This window comes from Coloeus monedula (genome assembly GCF_965178545.1).
Source record: "Coloeus monedula genome assembly, chromosome: 4".
NCBI classification, from domain to species: domain Eukaryota; kingdom Metazoa; phylum Chordata; class Aves; order Passeriformes; family Corvidae; genus Coloeus; species Coloeus monedula.
The window spans coordinates 24,122,890-24,140,333 of NC_138784.1; the positions used below are offsets into that span (position 1 = coordinate 24,122,890).

At 49.3% G+C, this 17,444-nt stretch overlaps 1 protein-coding gene across 2 annotated transcripts in view; it reads right to left on the bottom strand.

Annotated features, from left to right (window-relative positions):
* Nucleotides 1-12,421: 12,421 nt before the first annotated feature.
* MYH9 (myosin heavy chain 9) overlaps nucleotides 12,422-17,444 on the bottom strand; it is a 70,368-nt gene continuing 65,345 nt past the window's right edge. For both annotated transcript variants that reach the window (XM_082280464.1, XM_082280463.1), the window contains exons 35-41: nucleotides 17,140-17,268; nucleotides 16,707-16,795; nucleotides 16,379-16,502; nucleotides 15,092-15,300; nucleotides 14,567-14,675; nucleotides 14,102-14,274; nucleotides 12,422-13,970 (exon numbers count right to left, since the gene is read on the bottom strand). In XM_082280464.1, coding sequence (XP_082136590.1) covers nucleotides 13,853-13,970; nucleotides 14,102-14,274; nucleotides 14,567-14,675; nucleotides 15,092-15,300; nucleotides 16,379-16,502; nucleotides 16,707-16,795; nucleotides 17,140-17,268 — 951 coding nt within the window. In that variant the 3' untranslated portion in view covers nucleotides 12,422-13,852. The remainder of the gene's footprint in view (nucleotides 13,971-14,101; nucleotides 14,275-14,566; nucleotides 14,676-15,091; nucleotides 15,301-16,378; nucleotides 16,503-16,706; nucleotides 16,796-17,139; nucleotides 17,269-17,444) is intronic.

Below are 17,444 nucleotides of genomic sequence, written 5' to 3' on the forward strand. Positions count from 1 at the left end.
CAGTGACTCAGGCAGGTTCTAAGGCACAGGCATGATGAGAGGCACAAACTCACTCATTAGTCTTTGGCCCAAAGGCATAGAATTCATTCCAAGACACTTCAAAGCAAATCTCTCCTCTCCACCACCACAACTGAGAACTGTTTCTTGCTGCTTCCATCATCTACACACGATGTCTCACCTTGCTGACCAGCTCCCTCTTGCCCTTTCAGCCTCCAGCAGCTTTGTTCCTCTCCTTCATGGAGGATTTTGTCTCTCTGCTAAGCAGGTCAGGTGGGACCTAGTGCCTTGCCCAACCCTGCTCATTCCTGCTGTTTCTGTCCAGCCAAACAAACCTCTGAAGCCAAATGCTCTTCCTCCTCACAGCAGTACTCCCACGGGTAATGAAGTGCCGCCAAGGTAAAGTTTCAGCCTGGACTTTGGCCCTGGTTTCGCGGGAAGTGGCGATGGAGCTTTCCATAGTAACGAGTGTAGGTAAATGTTTCTTCTTCCTTATCTCAGGCCAGCAATTTGCTACAAAATTTTACCAGCAGAAGCTGCCTTTTCTTGTAACCAATGAAGACATAGCTAAAAATACATAACCTAAGTCAGCAAAATCCAAAGACCTTGTCACCTGGCCCAAACCGTGTGCCAGGAGGATGCCAGTGCCCAAGCAGTGGCAGGATGCCAATATCAATATGTCACTGTGACGCAAAGGTGCTGGCAGCTGTCAGTCACTGGATCAGCACCCACAAGGCACCCCCTCTTTTCCCAGTGCCCCCTCTTGCAAGAGGACACCTGGCTTCAGCAGACACCTCCGAGCACCTCGGCACTCCAGCAAGGCAGCAGTGTCAGCAGCTGGGAAACTACCAGAGAGCTCAAAGCAAAACTTTCCTGACTCATTTTCCTGTTTCCTGCAAACATCGCTGCGGCACATTTATTGTTGCTGTTTGCTTGGTCTGTGGTTCTGTGGGGCATCAGGCTGTACAGCAGGTCTGGCATTTTAGGTGTCCTGATGCTGCTAAAGCAGGATGGCACCTGCAGCGCAGATGCAGTTACCTGCATGGATGCAATTAGCATAAAAATGCCATCTGTCTGCACCGCTTATGCCTGGGGGGGATAGGGAATAAAGTGGGTCCTTCAGGACTTGTAACATGAAAGGGCATCCCACTATATCCCAGCAACATATAAGAGCAGAATGGTGTGTGAAGAACATATCTGGGAAATGAAAGGTCTCTTGTTTTCCTGTTGAGATGACAGGGCTGACTAGATCAATAAGACCAAGATAAAGATGAACAGTGTGAGCCACAGAGATACCACAGGGTACCTCCCTTCATGGGGGCACAGACCAGAAGAAGAAAAAGCTCATTGGCTCTCCCCTATCCGCTGGGTGCCAGAGATCCAGTAGCGGGGAAATACCCGGCACTTATTCTCCTCGGCTGCCTGTCACGAGTGAGCCAGAGGCTGCTGAAGGCTGCAGCCCACTTCAATGGGCCAGGAGTGGCAGCTGTTGATGCAGTCCTCCAGTGGCCTAGCTGCACATCTCTGGCCGTGTCTCAGAAGCACCTCAGGGTTGTGCCACCCTCTCCTCTCTCAGACATGAGCCTGCAGCAGCCTGACATTACTATTCAGCTTACATGGGCACAGAGACAAAGAGAGAGTACAAATCATTATTTGCAACTGTGCATTTCCAAATAGGCTGGAGGCCGCACAGCTTGAGAAGGGCAAATGCCCTGCTGGAGGCAACATTCATTCCTGGTGTAACAGGCAGATAGAGCAAAGGACAAAGCAAAACATTCTCTGTGGTGGCTGGGCATGTCATGAAACAGAACAGGGCTTATCATGTAACTCCTGTTCATTTTCAGTGAAGCACCCTGTTTGTTAGGGCCCTTTAGCTACAACTCAATTTACTACAAGGCTGATCCCTGGAGTCGAGGCTGATTCTTCCTCCCTAACTGGTTTATTGAAAAGCTTCTGAAAGTGCATTCTTACCCACAAAATGCCAAACTAAGCTGGTCCTTAACAGGACTCACTGCACAAGAGGAGCCGTCTCCCAGCGCAGAGAATAGCTTGCAGATATTTTCTGCAGCAATCTCGGTATCACCTTTCACTTCTGTGACTGATTCAGGGATAAAGAAAGGGTGTGTGGTTGAAGCTGGCCCACACCCTGATGTTTCCCAGCTGTTCAAGCCTTCCCCTGAGACATCCGCCATCTGTGCAAATTACAACAGCATGAATTAACGCCTCGGGATCCAAGCCACAGAAGTGTTTCCAGGATTGCTCCAGCTTTTCACTATTCCAAACATTTTGCAGGTCCCTCCTCTGCTGCTGCTAAAGTTTAATCTCTTTGTATCTGCCACGCTCACAGTTTTCCAGTTCCATTCTGTATATTTTCCTTGGTCTCAACTTCCAACTGAAATTTCCACGTGTCCCCTCGTACTTATTCAACTTTCCAGATCACGGCACATCCATTATAGATGACTCCACCTGCTGGCTATCCAGCAGTCCAGCATTCGCATCGCAGGGACTGTGAGACGCAGTACTACTTACTCGCATAAACGTGACTCCAAAATCGTGCCCTGAGAGTGTACATTTGATGTAAAAGATGGTCAATTTTCCTTCATGTAGAAAAGTGCTCTGTGAATTTATGGTAACATTGTACCAATAAGCACTTGCAATCTGATTTTACCCTTTCATAATGCTATTTGCTGCTGATACAGCACAATTTCAAATAAGATTTGAAAACATATTTTTCCTTTTTTTTTTTTTCAGTGTGATTTCTCCACTCTAAAAATAGTTACTGCCTCTTTGGCTTCAGATCCAAATTAGAAAATGGTGGTAAAGCACAATAAATACTCTGTATATGAGCCAAGAGGATATTTATAAAGTAAGTCAACCTCCAATTTATAAAGAAAATCCCCCATGTATGCTACATCTGCATAAATACTAAGATTTCAGATAAACTCCCGATGCGTGCGGGCACACAGAGCCAGCTGGGTCAAGACAACTGACTCTGCAAGAGCAGAAGAAATCCTTCGCTTGTGATTCAGCGTGACATTTAAGCACTTGCTTAACTTTAAGCATGAGAAATATCATTGCAATCAACGAGGTTATTGACGTCCTCGTGGACAAGGCGAGGACTCTGGTGCCTGTCCCTTGCACACATCCAGAGCAGCTCTGCAAGTCGCAGGCAGGGAAGCTGCCTACCTCTCTCTCAGAACACATCTGTCTGCCCTGCTGATTGCCAGTGCTCTCCTATCCCCAAGAAGATGAAATTATTTCAAATGCAATTTGTAGCCCTCCGTGGAAAAAAAAAAAAAAGGCTAAGCCTCTCACCCGGAATCGTCCGAAATCCAGACAACACATAATCCACTACAGGAATATAAATGCCTAATGCAATTTTATAGGCAGCTGGAGGGTGCCAAGTTTGCTAGCCCACACGATAGGTTGTGGATTTCTCTGTGGAAAACAAAACAAAACAAAAAAATTAAAAAAAAAACAGGCAGGGAGAGGGCTGGACTATAGCTCCCCTCAGTGATCCTCAAGCCTTGGGAACTTCAGCTGTGGCTGCTGGCAAGAAGGGGCCGCTAATCCCACAGTCTGTAGCAACCAGAAACACAGCCATATTTAGTCATGTTTTCCAGCCCCTTCTCCTATTCCTGCCTGCTGAACAGCCATTTGGAAGGTGGTCAGGGCTAGAGATTCAAACCAAAAGGAAACATTACCAGCCCATGCAAAATTCTGAAAGGGATATCCACAGCTCTGCGAAGCTGATGATAAAACTGTGGTGGAAATCCCTGCCTGAGTGACACTGGAGCTGGCCAGGGATAGCAGCCCTGTGCTGTAGGGTCTGGCTGACCCAGAAACTGGCTGTATGAATCAGGATTACCATCTCATGCTGGCCACTCCCTCCAGAGACTTGTGTCTGACTTTATTAATACCACTTTTCTTCATGCAACTCAGATGGAGCTTAGGTGGTTTGGGTAACACGGGTTAAATATGGAACGGGGAAATCACCACAGTCTCCCAAGTAAGTGCTGTAAATTCCAGCAATTTATGACAGAAGGGAAAGCTGGAAGCAGTCTGAGTGCATTCTTCAGCAGTGAGAAGGCACAGGTAGGGCACCCAAATAAATGTAATTGTGGTATGAGTCTATAACCATGCCGTTCTGGACGATTCACTGCAGTTTTATCTCCTGGACCTGCTTATGCTGATTTTTAAAGTCTTTTTCTCCCCTTGATATCCATTTTCCAGCCTCCAGCCTGTTTGGGTGCCCCATCTGTACAGCTCTTACCTCATACACTACCAAATACACTTTGTATTTGACCTCAATACTGAGTTTCCTCAGTTTGCTGGATGTATTTAGAGGTTACTTACAAAACTCCTGTGACAGACTTTATGCAGGGTAACATCCTCGTTCTACTTGATGCAGACCTACACACACATGGCAGTTTAAGCCCATATATAAATGTATATGCACATCTATGCTCACACACACTCTTGTGCACACACATACGCAGAAAGGTTTAAGAAAGCCTCAGTACCGCTCTTTTCTGCTCCTCCAGGAGCTGCTTCCTGCAGGCTGCTCACCCCTCATCCCCCTCATCGGTGCCTCTCCCAGGGCCTCCATCTCCTCCAGCTGCTCACCCCGCCCGGAGGGGGCTGCTCTGGCCGCCCACCACCAGGCACGGTGCCAGATGCTGGGTCCCAAGGGAGCCTCCTGGGACCTCCAAGAGCCTCCTGCTGTTAAAAAGTCGCTGGGGATTTGGGGGCACATCCTCCACTTGCATCTCCCGTGCAGCTTCCTACTGGCCTGGACCGATGGGAACCCAAGCCTGGATGCGTGGAGTGGCAGGGGCCGTCTGTCCCCACTGCCACTCCCTCACCGGCATTCCTGAGTCTGCTCCAGCAGGCCGGCCCCTTGGAGTTGCTTCCCCGCCCGGCATCCCCCAGCCCTCTGCTTTTGTGATTTGTCTTTTCCTCCCCTTTACTGCAGCAGGAACTTTCCCTTGGGAGACATTAGTAGGGGAAGGGAGAGGAGGAGAAATGAGAGCCAGAAGTTCAGATGGTGAGCAGGAGCGAACTCACCCCTCCCCTGCCAAAACCTCACTGAAAGCTCCAGAACTACCGGGAGTGTGAGCTTACAAGCCAAGGGCTCACTGCCCTGCCTCTGCTCAGCCCTCTTCTTCCCCACAACCCACTGAGGTCTCTGCAGTGTACCCCAAATCCCTCTGCAGCATCCCCAAAATCCCTGCTCGGGCTGCCTGTGGCTGTCCTGAGCCCAGAGCTCTGCTAGCACAGACATCAAGCCAGGTAATCCCTTCCATAAACTGCTCAAGCTCCAACTAAAACCACTGTTAAAGCAGTTTCCAGCTCCTCCATGGCTGTGGGGCAGCTGCTTTAGAATTAGTTTATAGCAAAGCTCTCCCTTTCACATAAAGCTATTACCAAGCTGTTGCTTTGTTTTAAAGCAATCCCCTCACACTGCCAGCTCTGTGCTGTGATTGAGTGCCAGCTTAGGTGTCACAGCACCAAACCAGTCAGAGGCAGGGCAAAGAAATAAACTTCCCTCAAGTGCTTTAGCACTCAAAGGATACCTGAGGGCTGTGGGATCCCCAACCTTCAGAAACAAGCCCCTGCTGCAGCGTGCAGCCAGTAATCACATTTCATCCTGGCACAGACAAATTCCTTTTGCACTTCCTCCCTGCTGCCGAGCGCAGCACGCTCGCCCTGGAGAGCGAATTATAATCAAGCTCAGCGGGGCTCATAATCAACACAGGTAAGTACACATCGAGTCTCGCTGTGCTTCGGAAATAAATAAGGCAGCCCCTTTCACCTGCTCTATCGTCGTTAATTCATCTCTTTCCTCCAGCTTTCAACCCACAAGAAAGTTCTTCAGCTGAAACCATTCTTCATTAGTTCTCTGAGATACTTAATTTTTAAACGCATCCCAGCCCATCAGTCACAGCTGGTATTCTTCTCCATCCACACTTTCCACGCCATCCACTAAGGAAGTAATTTAGCAGCAGGATCCTACCAGATCTACCAGATCCTCATGTCCCCAGATTTTACTTTTTTTTTTTTTTTTTTTTTTTTTTTTTTTTTTTTTTTTTTAGAGGACAGAAGTTTAAATTGCAGAGCAGGAATTGCCATGAGCACTTATTTTCTGTGAAATGTTGTGCTGTGACTGGCTCTGGCATCAAAGGACTTGCTGGGTAGTTCAGAAAAGACAGGAGAGGAAAAAAAAAGAGAAAAAAGAGAAAAGACAGTAAATATTTTACCTATTCACTGCTCAAGAAAACCAGAAAGCAGTAGTATCAAAACCATGTGGGAGCAATCCCTGGCACAGTAACCACCCAGGTTAGCAAGAAGGGCTGTGTCAGTTGCAACAGAAAAAGAAAAGGCAGAATCCAGAAGCTAAGCGGGTAATGGTAACAAATTATATCAGAGCAAAATTTTCCTGCCTGTGCAACCCATCTCTGCTGCTTGGTTCACTCTGACCCAGCAACTCACGCAGGACAGGTCAGCCCTGCACACACCAGATTGTCCCCAGTTTCAGCAGTGTGAGGAGGACACACGGCTGGCAGACCTGGGAGCGGGTGTCTGTGATCCTCCCCAGCAAAGGTCCCTGGGCAGTGGCAATCAGTTTACCCCCAGCCTAAACAGGAGCCTAAGGGCTTCTTTTGTGACACCAGCAGGGGGGTTACCTGCCTGCATAGAGGCAGGGGCCCTGTTGGGCAGGCGGGAGTGTTGCTGGGATCAGCTGGAGGATTCTTAGGGAATCTCTGACCTGTGCTGGAGGAAATCAAGTGCAGAAGGGAGCTGTGGGCTCTTCTGGCTGGCCCCAGGGTGGATGAAAGTCCAACTAACCTGCTACAGTTCACAGAGAACGCTCTCTGCCTCGGTGGGCTGTCCCAGCAAGCGGGACTGTGACCAAGAGGTGCCCCATGGGCTCCCACCCCAGCACCTCTCACCCTTCTGCAGCACAGCCAAGGCTCTGCCGGGCCAGGAGGAGAGCGCTGGCGTTTCCAGTCCGGCTCTTCCCGCCACGGCGCCTGCTGGGACGTGTTTGCTTATTCCACCCCGGTGGCCAGGAAAAGGCTTTGTTTGACAGGGGAAAACGGAGCCAGCTGCCCACAGCAGTGCTGCTGCCCACACACACCTTGCCAGCAGAGAAATGAGCCTGGGGAGCCTCCCACCAGCACTACCCGAGTGCCTCCCGACTTCATGGCGGCCTGCAAACACAGATTAACTTTCCTGGGAAATGACAGAATCCAGCTCATGCTTTCTGTTAGGAGTGAATGTCCCATGACAGTTTATTTTAATCATCTTGCTGCTTTTAATAGTTCGTGGCAGTGTCGTGAGGCAGCCTCTCCTGCTGGGCAAGCCGTAGGTACTGCAGCCCTACGGAGAGCAGGCATCCTCTAGCACAGCTCATAGAGGTGCCAGGGGAATGCAGAGGGAAGATTTGGGGGGACTGATCTGCCAGATCCTGGACAGCAGAGCAGGGAACAACTGCTCTGTCCACCCAGGGGATCAGGACCTTGAAATCTTGCTTTGGAGAGAGGCTGCTTTGAAATGATCCTGCATGATAATCCTGGGCACAGCTCTTCCCCTGCCACATCCCATGTGCATGGAATGGGTGCCCACTTCCTCTCTCCATCACCTATCTCTTTGCTCCCAGGTTATGGGGGAGGAACCACAGAGAAGCTGCTATCTGGTCTCCCTCTGTGATTTTCTCCCTAATCCCCTTTCATCCTCTGCCCAAAGCAAACAACTCAGGTCCCTTCCTGGGGATGTGTTACCAGGCTTGGCTCATCCTCAGTGTCCATCTACAGCTATGCTGTGTCTAGGGCTGTGCTGTACCCTGTGAGAGGACCAGCCCTGCAGGGCATGCTTGCACATGGTGACACATCCTTGGCCATTGGAATGCTGGTCCCATCCACGTCCTGACACTTGCATTGGTGGCAGTGGGGCTGCCTGCTCAGCACCAGTCAGCCCCACAAATGCAAGTGCTGGGCCCACCCCTGCTAGCTTTTCTGTTTAAGCAGCTCTGGGGCAGGGAAACGACCTCTGAGGTAGGTGGGGCTTTACTCCCAGTGTAATTTCCTCCTACGCTGTGGAGATACTCTGTGTTATCCTCCAGTGCAGCAGGGCTGCCAGGCGTGCTGGCCATCCCTACTCTGAACCAAATTCCTTGGCTGCAGCACAGAGGGGAGCACTTCCCTTAGCAAAGGAGAGGTCCTGGGATGCAGATAAATCCCCTCCAGCCTCACAGCAGGGGCCTGAATAAACACAGACAGCACAAACCTGGCACCTTTCCTCGTGTGGGGTACCACTGCCGTTTATCTGCAGATCCAGGCTGGAGCGTAAGCCACGTCCTTGAAGTTGCCTCCCAGAAACTTCCCAGGTGAGAGGGAAATGGTGAGCTGAGCTTCAAGCAAAAGCTGATCAAGAGCTTTATCAGTGCCTTACCCACTAGGACACATCAGGGCAAGACAGCCGGGTGCCTCGTGCTTCCGAAAATGATGAGCTGGCGAGCTGTGAGCTGCACAAGCACATCGACAGCCCACAGGATCAAAAGCCTGCACAGCAAACTGGGCTGTGTTACCCCATTAAAACCTGCGCAGATAACCTCAGCTTCAAAGGCTGCTGTAGCTCCTAGCGACAACATTTTAATACTTAGGCAAGCAGAGAGCCTCACCTCTCCCCTGGAGCTGAGCTCCTTGCACCTGCACCAGCCACCAGGAAAGTTTGGGGAGGCAGAAACGGGGTCTGAAAGAGCCAGCTCCAACCCAGGATAGACTTGGCAGCACGGACACGGTGCATGCAGCCCCCCTGGCCTTCTCAGCTCCCATGGGGAAGTGCTGAGAAGGAAATGAAACAAGCTTTCAACACATGCGCACTGGCCTGGGCAGCCTGGGCAGGCTACATCCGTCCAGCAGCTTGCAGGGCTGGGAAGTTTTGCCAGGGTCCTCTCAAATCCCAGGGACAGCCCAGGACTGAGTAAAGCATCTGGAAGGGAAGAACCTGGGCTAGGAGAAAGGATGCTTCCCTCACTGCTGCACGAGGAACGCCTCAGTGCCAGGAGTTTGGGGGAGGAAAAGTGAAAGGTGCAATGCTGTTTCTTTATAAGGCAACACAGGGAGATGTTTCCCTGGATACAGTGGGAATGAAAAGCAGGAAGTTCCTTTGATCACAGCTCCAAGGGTTTGTTGTATTTTTTTCCTTTCTCCTTTTCTCCACCAAGTCATCGCTTCACCCACAAAGCTGGTAAAGGCTGCCCCACATCTTTTGGCTGCACAGTGCAGCATCCCTGCACTTCCAGGCAATCTCTCGACTGGCACCACCACTCTCTGCCACCAGAACTTCACGTCTCATGAGACTTTTTCTGGCCACAGAGCTCTGCTTCAAGCTCAGTCTTGAATGAGCTCAGGGATTTGAGCAATGGCTCTTCTCCTAAAAAGGAGCCAAAGGAAGTGATCTATTTGTCCCGAGTGATACACCCTGCCACAACACCCACTTCCATGAGATTCTGCACAAATTCCATCAGAAGTCAATTAGGGCTGTAGTGAATTAAGCCATTCACAGTGTAATTCCAGCTTAATTAGTAGCAAGCAACCACATTATGAGTAACACGGCATGCGAGGCCAACCACTCCGTCATTATCAGTCCTCCACTTCCTCCCTTGCTCTTCCTCAGGGCTGGAGAGCTGAGCAATAGTGAAACCTCCAAGGCAGACTCTCCTGCAGGGCACGTGTCCCATGGCCTCTGCTGCCTGCGTGCACCCTCAGCTGCTGTAGGGGAGTGGAGAAGGCAGCCTGTCCTCAATGCTCCTCCTGCACAACCAAGCCCAGTCCAAAGAGTGGCTGTACTTTTACCTAACTGGCTTTTCGGCGTCCTTCTCTGGACATTTTACCCAAATTCGAAGTCTCAGAGAGGGAGGCTGCTCCAGTGCAGGGAGTCGGCTCCCTGCACCTCTCCTCTCATGTGCCAGACCATCCTTGCTCAAGACATTTCACAGTTTGCTTTTCCTCTTGCTGCACATCTGCTCAGCCACTTAGGCTTGAAATGGTAGCAAGGATGGAGTCACAAATTTAGGACAAAAAAGGTTTTGGTTTGGTTTTTTTGCTATCCTTTTCCTTCTGCTTTCGCTCCCACTGCTAAAGCAGCAGTGGAAAGGCAAAATTAAATCCAAACAGACAGCAGTTATCCACTAGTACTAGTTCTCTGTTCTGGAACTTGGAATACTATCTCCAGCATCTCCAGAACAGGCTGAGCTGCCTGGCCTCTAGCTGGGCTGCAGCAGTCTGCATTTTATTTTCAGATCACTCAAACCACTGCTCTGATACCTCCCTTACATCCCCCAGGCATGGAAAGCTGTAGATTTCTACCTTAGTTCCCCCACTCCAGTGCCTGTCACCGAGGAATCCCACTCCACAGCCATTGAATCTGCACCCTCATTCTCCATTTTCATTAAGTGGTACTTGAATCAATTTGCAGAAGAAATGGAAGAGAGCTAAATCCTAAATCTGGCAGGGCAGTGCTGCTGTGCCCAGGAACCCAGCTAGAACTGGCTCTAATGGCCACTGTCCTTGCTCTGCCCTGGGGGAAGCTGCAGCAGGAGCAAGCAGAGCATGCAGCTCCCCAGGAAAGAAGGCTCTTTGCACAGGATGATGCTGCAGGTCTGGTGATTTACCTCCATTTCCCAGAGGCTGGGGCTGGGCTGGTTGCTCTGCCCCTCGGTTCTGCTGTTGCAATGGCCTGTGAGGGACACACTGGAACCTGAAACAATTAAATTTTTTTTTAGGGACCTTATTACATTTAATGATCTGGTTGCCAATCATTGTTCCCAGTAGAATGGCCCAGTGCAAGGACAGGAATGTTTCTAATCAGCTTCATCATCTCTTGCATCTCCTCAAAGTTCCTCTATGCCCTTCCCACCCATTCAGACCCTTCCAACCCCTGCTGGGATCAGCCCTGAGGCCAGAGGGTGCAGACAACAAACAGAGCTCCAGAAACAGCTTCCAGGAACCAGTTTTCTGTAAGGCCCACAGAGAAGGTCCCAGCTCCGTCTCTTTTCCACTCTTATTACAGCCCTTGTAACCATTCACTTAGTCAGACCATCCCCAAAATCCCAGGAAAAACCACTGTGAAGCATTTACCAGGCTCTGGAGAGCCACAGAAGAGCAACTAACCTGAAGCCATGAGAATCTCCTAGCACAAGGTTGCACTCTGCAAAGCAGAAAATGGAGAGTAGAAGACTTAATTTTGTCCCTTCCATGGGGATGCACAAAAAAGTGGAAAGCTGAAGAAAAACACTATGCCAGTTAAAAAAAAAAAAAAAAAAAAAAAAAAGAGACAAAGAGACACAAGCCTCTTTCCATCTTGCACAGGACAGAGCAGCAGCCAAGCAGCTCAAGGCTAAGGACACAGAAAACAGCCTGAGCTTAAAAGGGTCATCACACCACCAGCACACAGGTTCTGCTCTGGATCACTGCAGTGCCTGGCCAGCAGTGCCATTTCAAGTTGATCCTATGATGGGAAAGCAATTTCTATGCAATTTAAAGGGCACACTGGTCTCAGAGATACCCTGCAAGTTTCTGCAAAACACTGGAAAAAGATTGAGGCAGCTGAGCCAGTAACCTCCCCAGATGACACTAAGTGCAGTCCTGTTTTTAACAGGCTGTATGCAGGACATCAGCACAGCAGTGCCTGTATTCCGCACATCATGAACCCACATCCATGCCTTAATCCCTATGCAGGCTTTCAAAAACTGCAGCCCATGTAACACAACTTCAAAAGCAGCTCATTCTCAACCGACCCTTTATAATGGGACTGCACCCACTTCTGCAGCAGCACATGGTTATCCGTGCCTGCTCCTTCTGCACCCCCCTTGGCTTTTTAAACTTCTACTTACACTGGAGTTTCTTAACGAGAAGACTTTTCCCCTCCCAACATCTGGTTAGACAGAAACACCGCCCTTTGGGAGCAGCAGCCACGCGTGCTCCCCAGGGAAGGAGTTTCCTGTAAGCTGCACCCTCCCCGCTCCTTGTTTGCCGGCACTGCCCTGGCAGCAGCCCCTGCTGGCAGCACAGCCCCCTCATGGTGAGCGGCAGCACCTCCTTCCCCATCGCTGCCACCCAGGCCCGGCCCAGCCCCGACCGCAGCTCCCAGCTCAGACTTTCTCAGCAAGGTCTCAATCTCGGCCAGCACGGGATGGGAGGGATGGGCTCGGGGTTCGGAGCTGCTGGGCTTGCACTGCAGCTTCTCATGCCCTGGCTGTAGGACCAGAATGCACCTGGGGCACTGCAAGGGGCCAGAAAGACCAGAGTATGGGCACAAGTTTCTTATTCAATTTCTGGCAAAAATGTAACAAAAAGCAGAGTTTCCAGCCGCGCAGGGTCTTCACTGCACCGAGGGAAGGGCAACACACACTCACAACTGCAGCACATGGATAATCTTTATTGGTAACATCAGTGGAGCACCAGTAAACCATTACTGACTGTAGTGGTGACACACAGCTGAGGCACATGCTAAGGCACTTTTATTATATAAAAAAAAAAATTAATTCTTCTGTGACAGCAATTGGGACAGGAGGCTCTGCATTAGGGCGCTTCAGGCATACAGTATGGTGCTTCATATTTAAATTTTACTTTGCTCATAAGTAGGTCTAAATGCAGCATATACAATACGGTTAAGAATACAGGTAAATCCAGCAACCAGTGTACGGTGTAGAAAAGTAAAGACTATCTATATATAACCATGGTCCCGAGAGAAAGGCAGTGATAAAGACCTTTATTTTTTTTCTTAATTACTTATTACAAGAAATACAAAGGCCTTACATATATCTGTGCAGATTAAAGGGTTTTTAATATACTCTTAGTCAATGGTGCACAATAACTAATCCCAACCCCTGGTTACAGAGCAGGTGCAAGAGGCTTGGACATGTAAATAAGAGGAACTTCCCTCCCCTTATCCCCACCCTCTGCCTACTACTCTATTAAATTCCTCTAGATTCTGTCTATTACCATTAAATATATTTGGTCCCCCAGAGATTCTCGGACAAGCACAAGGACATTGCTCTGCTCCCCCAGCCTGTCGTTAACTACTGGTCCACACTACCTTAGATGAAACCGCTCAGAGGCAGAGACACTAACAGGACATCATTGCACTTCAGAGATCTGTCCAGACAGGAAAAAGAAGGGAGAAAAAAAGAAAAAAATGGGAAAAAAGAGACATGGGGGGGTGAAAATAAAGGAGACAACTTTGGCAAATCCTCCAGGTAACAGGTCCCAAGAGGAGTTTCCTCTTCAGCCCTCCCTGGAAACACATGAAAGAAGAAAGGGCAAATTGCCATGGCCAAAGCACACCGTTTTTCCTGAAACTGCTCCCAAACCACATGGGTGGGCAGATTAAAAGAGGCAGAAGTCTGAGGTCACTGAACATGATTGCCGAAAGCAAACAAAGAGGGAGGGAAAAGAATACAGGAAGAAGCTTCCCTGCAGCTAGAATTGAAGACAAAAGGAGATTTACAGCAAAAATAATCTTTCCCTAACCCCACTCCCTCCAAACTGTGTAAGGATTTACCAGCAGACATGGCACAGACAGGTTCTACAGGCCTTTGCAGTGGCCAAACTGCTGGTCAAATTTCAGAGCCCTGACTCTTTGGCATTAAATACAAAGAGGATTAGGAAACTGGAAAGAGGAGAAAACTAGGAACACAGATGCCTGATGGCTCCAGATACATAGACCTGGGCTTGCTCTGCAGATCCCCCAGCCAATTTAGGAGGAGAGGGTTTGCTGAAAGTCCAATGGAAGAGGGGAGGGTAGATGGGTCACTCCCTCACATGTAACCTGGGTCAAATGGGAGGACTTATTCAGTAGCTTTGGCATCACCAGCATCTGCCTTGCCGTCCACTTCCTCGTCGGAGCACTCTCCTGTTCCCTTCCTGACCATCCGACGTGTCACGACGAACGGCAGGTCCCCACGCCTAGGGAAGGACACACAGCACGTCAGCAGCGTCCCACCGAACTCAGCAGGCAGGGCAGGCTCTGGGAGGAGCTGAGGGTTTGCTGTGGGCAGCTGCACAAAGCCCGTGCTGGACTGGCTGCTCCTCCTTACCTGAGTTTGCTCTTCAGGGAGCTGACTTCTCTGTTCATTGCATCCGCTGTTTCGGTAGCATCCTCCAGCTCCCGCTGGAGCTTCCTGCGGGATGCATTGGCTCTCTGGGCCTCCTCTTCTGCCTCCTCCAGCTGGCGCTTCAGCTGCTTCAAGCGCATGTTTGCCTTGTCCGCCTGAGCATGTATGGGGCAGAAAATAGTAAGAACTCAGTGTTTCCCCAGTTGCAGCACAGTAGTTAGAGCAGCAAAAAGCAGAGTTTCCAAAGCCCCCTCTTCCCTTTCTAAAGGGAGCTGCCTAGGATTTGAGAGGTCCTAGCTTTTCTTTAAAAGCATTTTCATCTGTCTCATCTTGCAATTATTACAGTGACAGAGAAGAAGAGAAATCCGTAGGATGGTGAATGCCTTGGTCACAGAAGGGAAATCCTGCTCCCCAGAACTCACAGACACTGCAGGTCACTGTACCCACCTGATCTTTGAATTGCTCAGCATTACGCCTCTCATCATCCACCTGCAGCAAGATGTCTTTCAGCTTCTTCTCGGCACGGCGCACCTGCTTGCTGGCAGCCTGGCGCTCCCTGGACACAAACATGGAGGCTCAGACAACAGCTTATCTCCCACTGTCCCCAACAAGAGTACCTGACTTGGGCAAGTTACAAGTGAGGAAGATGGCAAGAGTCCTCCTTAACTTAGGAAGAAAAGGGGATAGGAAGCAGTGTTTCCCAGAAATGACCAAAAGGCTGATGTCACATGGATGAGAGCTACAGAGGGGCAACAAGTGTACCACAGCTGCAGTTTAAGGAGTGGTTAAGTTCAGAAGAAGCTGTAAATTTCTACTGTGAAAAAAAAGGAAGGTTTGCCAAGATCTTACTTCTGTACTACCCAGTATACCTAGGATGAAGCTCTCACTCCAACAAATCAGAATTAAGAAGAGCTTAAAATCCCAGAAGGGGTGGAAGCTCGTAAAGCAGACGGAGTTTCTACTAGCACGTACTTTGTCTCCATGTCCAACTGCTCTTCCAGCTGTGCTATCTTTGCTTCCAAGGCCGTGATGCTAGCCTTGTACTTGGACTTGACGGCGCTCTCCATCTCCTGCAGTTTGAGCTTGAGCTCCTTGTTCTGGCGCTCCATCTGCTGGCGAGCGTTCTCGTTCTTCTGCGCGTTGCTGCGCTCGGCGTTCAGGTCGGCGTTCATCTGATCGATCTGCAGGGGGAGAGAGAGATAAGGACTCCTCAGCACAGCCAGTGCTCCTGCCTGAAAGGCTCATTTATTTCTCAGACTCAAAAAGAACAAGGACCCCGAGGGCGAGCTGAATACTTGGAATAACTCCAATGCAGAGGGAACTGTCTATAGGCAGGGCACTTCTCACAGTATCTTAGTTTACCCAGATTTTCAAAGTAATTCCTTGAATAACAGGTTTATCAACCTCCTCTTAGGGCTAACTAACCTTGCCAATCACATTCACTGCCCTCTGGGGCAAAGGCCATGGTCTGGCACTTAACACAGCAATTATCAGTCTCTGAATTACAAAAATCCTGAGGCAAGTGGATCCAATATATGTGCTTTACTAATTTATTGTTTATTTGCTGTGCGTCTACTTCCACTACAAAGCAGCAGCTTAAAAATACTATCAGATGTAAAAGGGCAAGAACTTGTCCACCTCCAAGCCAGGGCTCTGGCCGATAGTCAACCAAGTGAAGAACTACACTCTCATCCATCAGAATGAATGAGCCCTTTGGAAAACCATCAGCCCAGCTCCTTGGCTTTGGAGCGCTAAGAAAACAACATGCTTGACTCTCAAAGTTGGGTAGACAAAATATGGCAGACAACAGGCAGATTAAGATCGTGGTTTCTATAGCAGCCTAACAAATTTCGTATGTTCAGTCCATTTGAAACAGCATACAACTGGCAGAAAAATAACTTTCCAAACACATTGTGGCACTGTTCAGCATGTCAAGTTGGAGCAGCATGCCACAGATCATCTTTCTCAATATCCCTTAATACAGAAAAAAGGGACTGGGAGGGGTTGGTTTGGTTTAAAATAAACTTGGGAGATTGCTCCAGCTACTCAATGATTTTAAATGGTCAAAGCCAGTGAGTTAACACCAATTTTGGCTGCTATTTTCTGTACCATGGTATCCAGCTGTTTCATCTTGCTCACACCTATGGCTTTCTGAGGGCCTGCACTGTGCCCAGGGCAGCTGCTGGCATTACTCAGAGCACAGTTTGACCATTCACACAGAGCAGAGAACCCCATGGGCCATGCAGCCTGAACAGGTACCTGAAGATTTGCCTTCTTGAGCCGGTCATTGATTATCTCTGTGTTGCCCTGTTCTTCTTCTAACTCCTCCTCCAGCTGAGCTATCCGTGCCTCCAGGCGCCTCTTCTCCTCCATGGCCAGTGCTCTACAGGACACAGAGTCATGAAAGCATTAAAGCAGCACTGATGGCATCGACACCTTGGGAAAACTCACCTCTCGTACACAAAATTAGCTCAGTCTTTCAAGACCAGAGGGGATACAGTGTGTGCTGCAGTCTACAGAAAAGTAACAGGCCAAGAAGTGTTTTCTCAAAGCAGCTCCTCCTCCCTCAATGGGGAACATTACTCACCCTTTACCACTGTTGTTGGCAATCTCATCAGCCAGCTCATCCCTCTCTTGCTGGGCCTGGCGCTTGGCACGCTCAGCAGCTGCAAGCTCCTGGAATGAAAACGAGACGGACAGTGATCCAATAGGAAGCTACCAATTAATGCAGCATAGGAAAAAGGAGTTACTGGTAATGGCTGGAATGGTCTCTAGCATGATCCAGAGCTAATTATACTACATGGCCTGCTCCCTGTCCACCCCACATCTTCCTTTGCTTTGCACATGCCTGTCACAGCTGTCAGAAAAGGGCCAAATTCTGCACTTTTAACCAGACCTCATATTTGAGCAGAGCAAAAAGTGCAAAAGAAAAGAACAAAACACTCCAGCTTAGATTGTTGCATATAGTTCTTGGCCAAAGAAAACAAACCAACCCTTGACTTGCATGCATATTCCATTACCTCCTGCAATTGGATCATCTCTGCCTCCATGCTTTTCAGCTTCTTCTCATTTTCTTTGGCCTGTGCCAAGATCTCTTCTCTGGAAGTACGTGTGTCCTCCAGTTCCCGCATGTAATCCTTCATTTGTGCCTGAAAAGGGAGAACAGAAAGGGGTGTACTTCGGAGCATTCATATTAAGAAATGTGGTTGGTTTGTCTTTTGGGAAAGATGGATGGAAAACAGAAAAAGGGATTCATTATTCTTCAGCAACCACAAAAGTTGCTGTAAAAACAGAAGGAATCATCCTTTTTGTACTTCACGAGTAA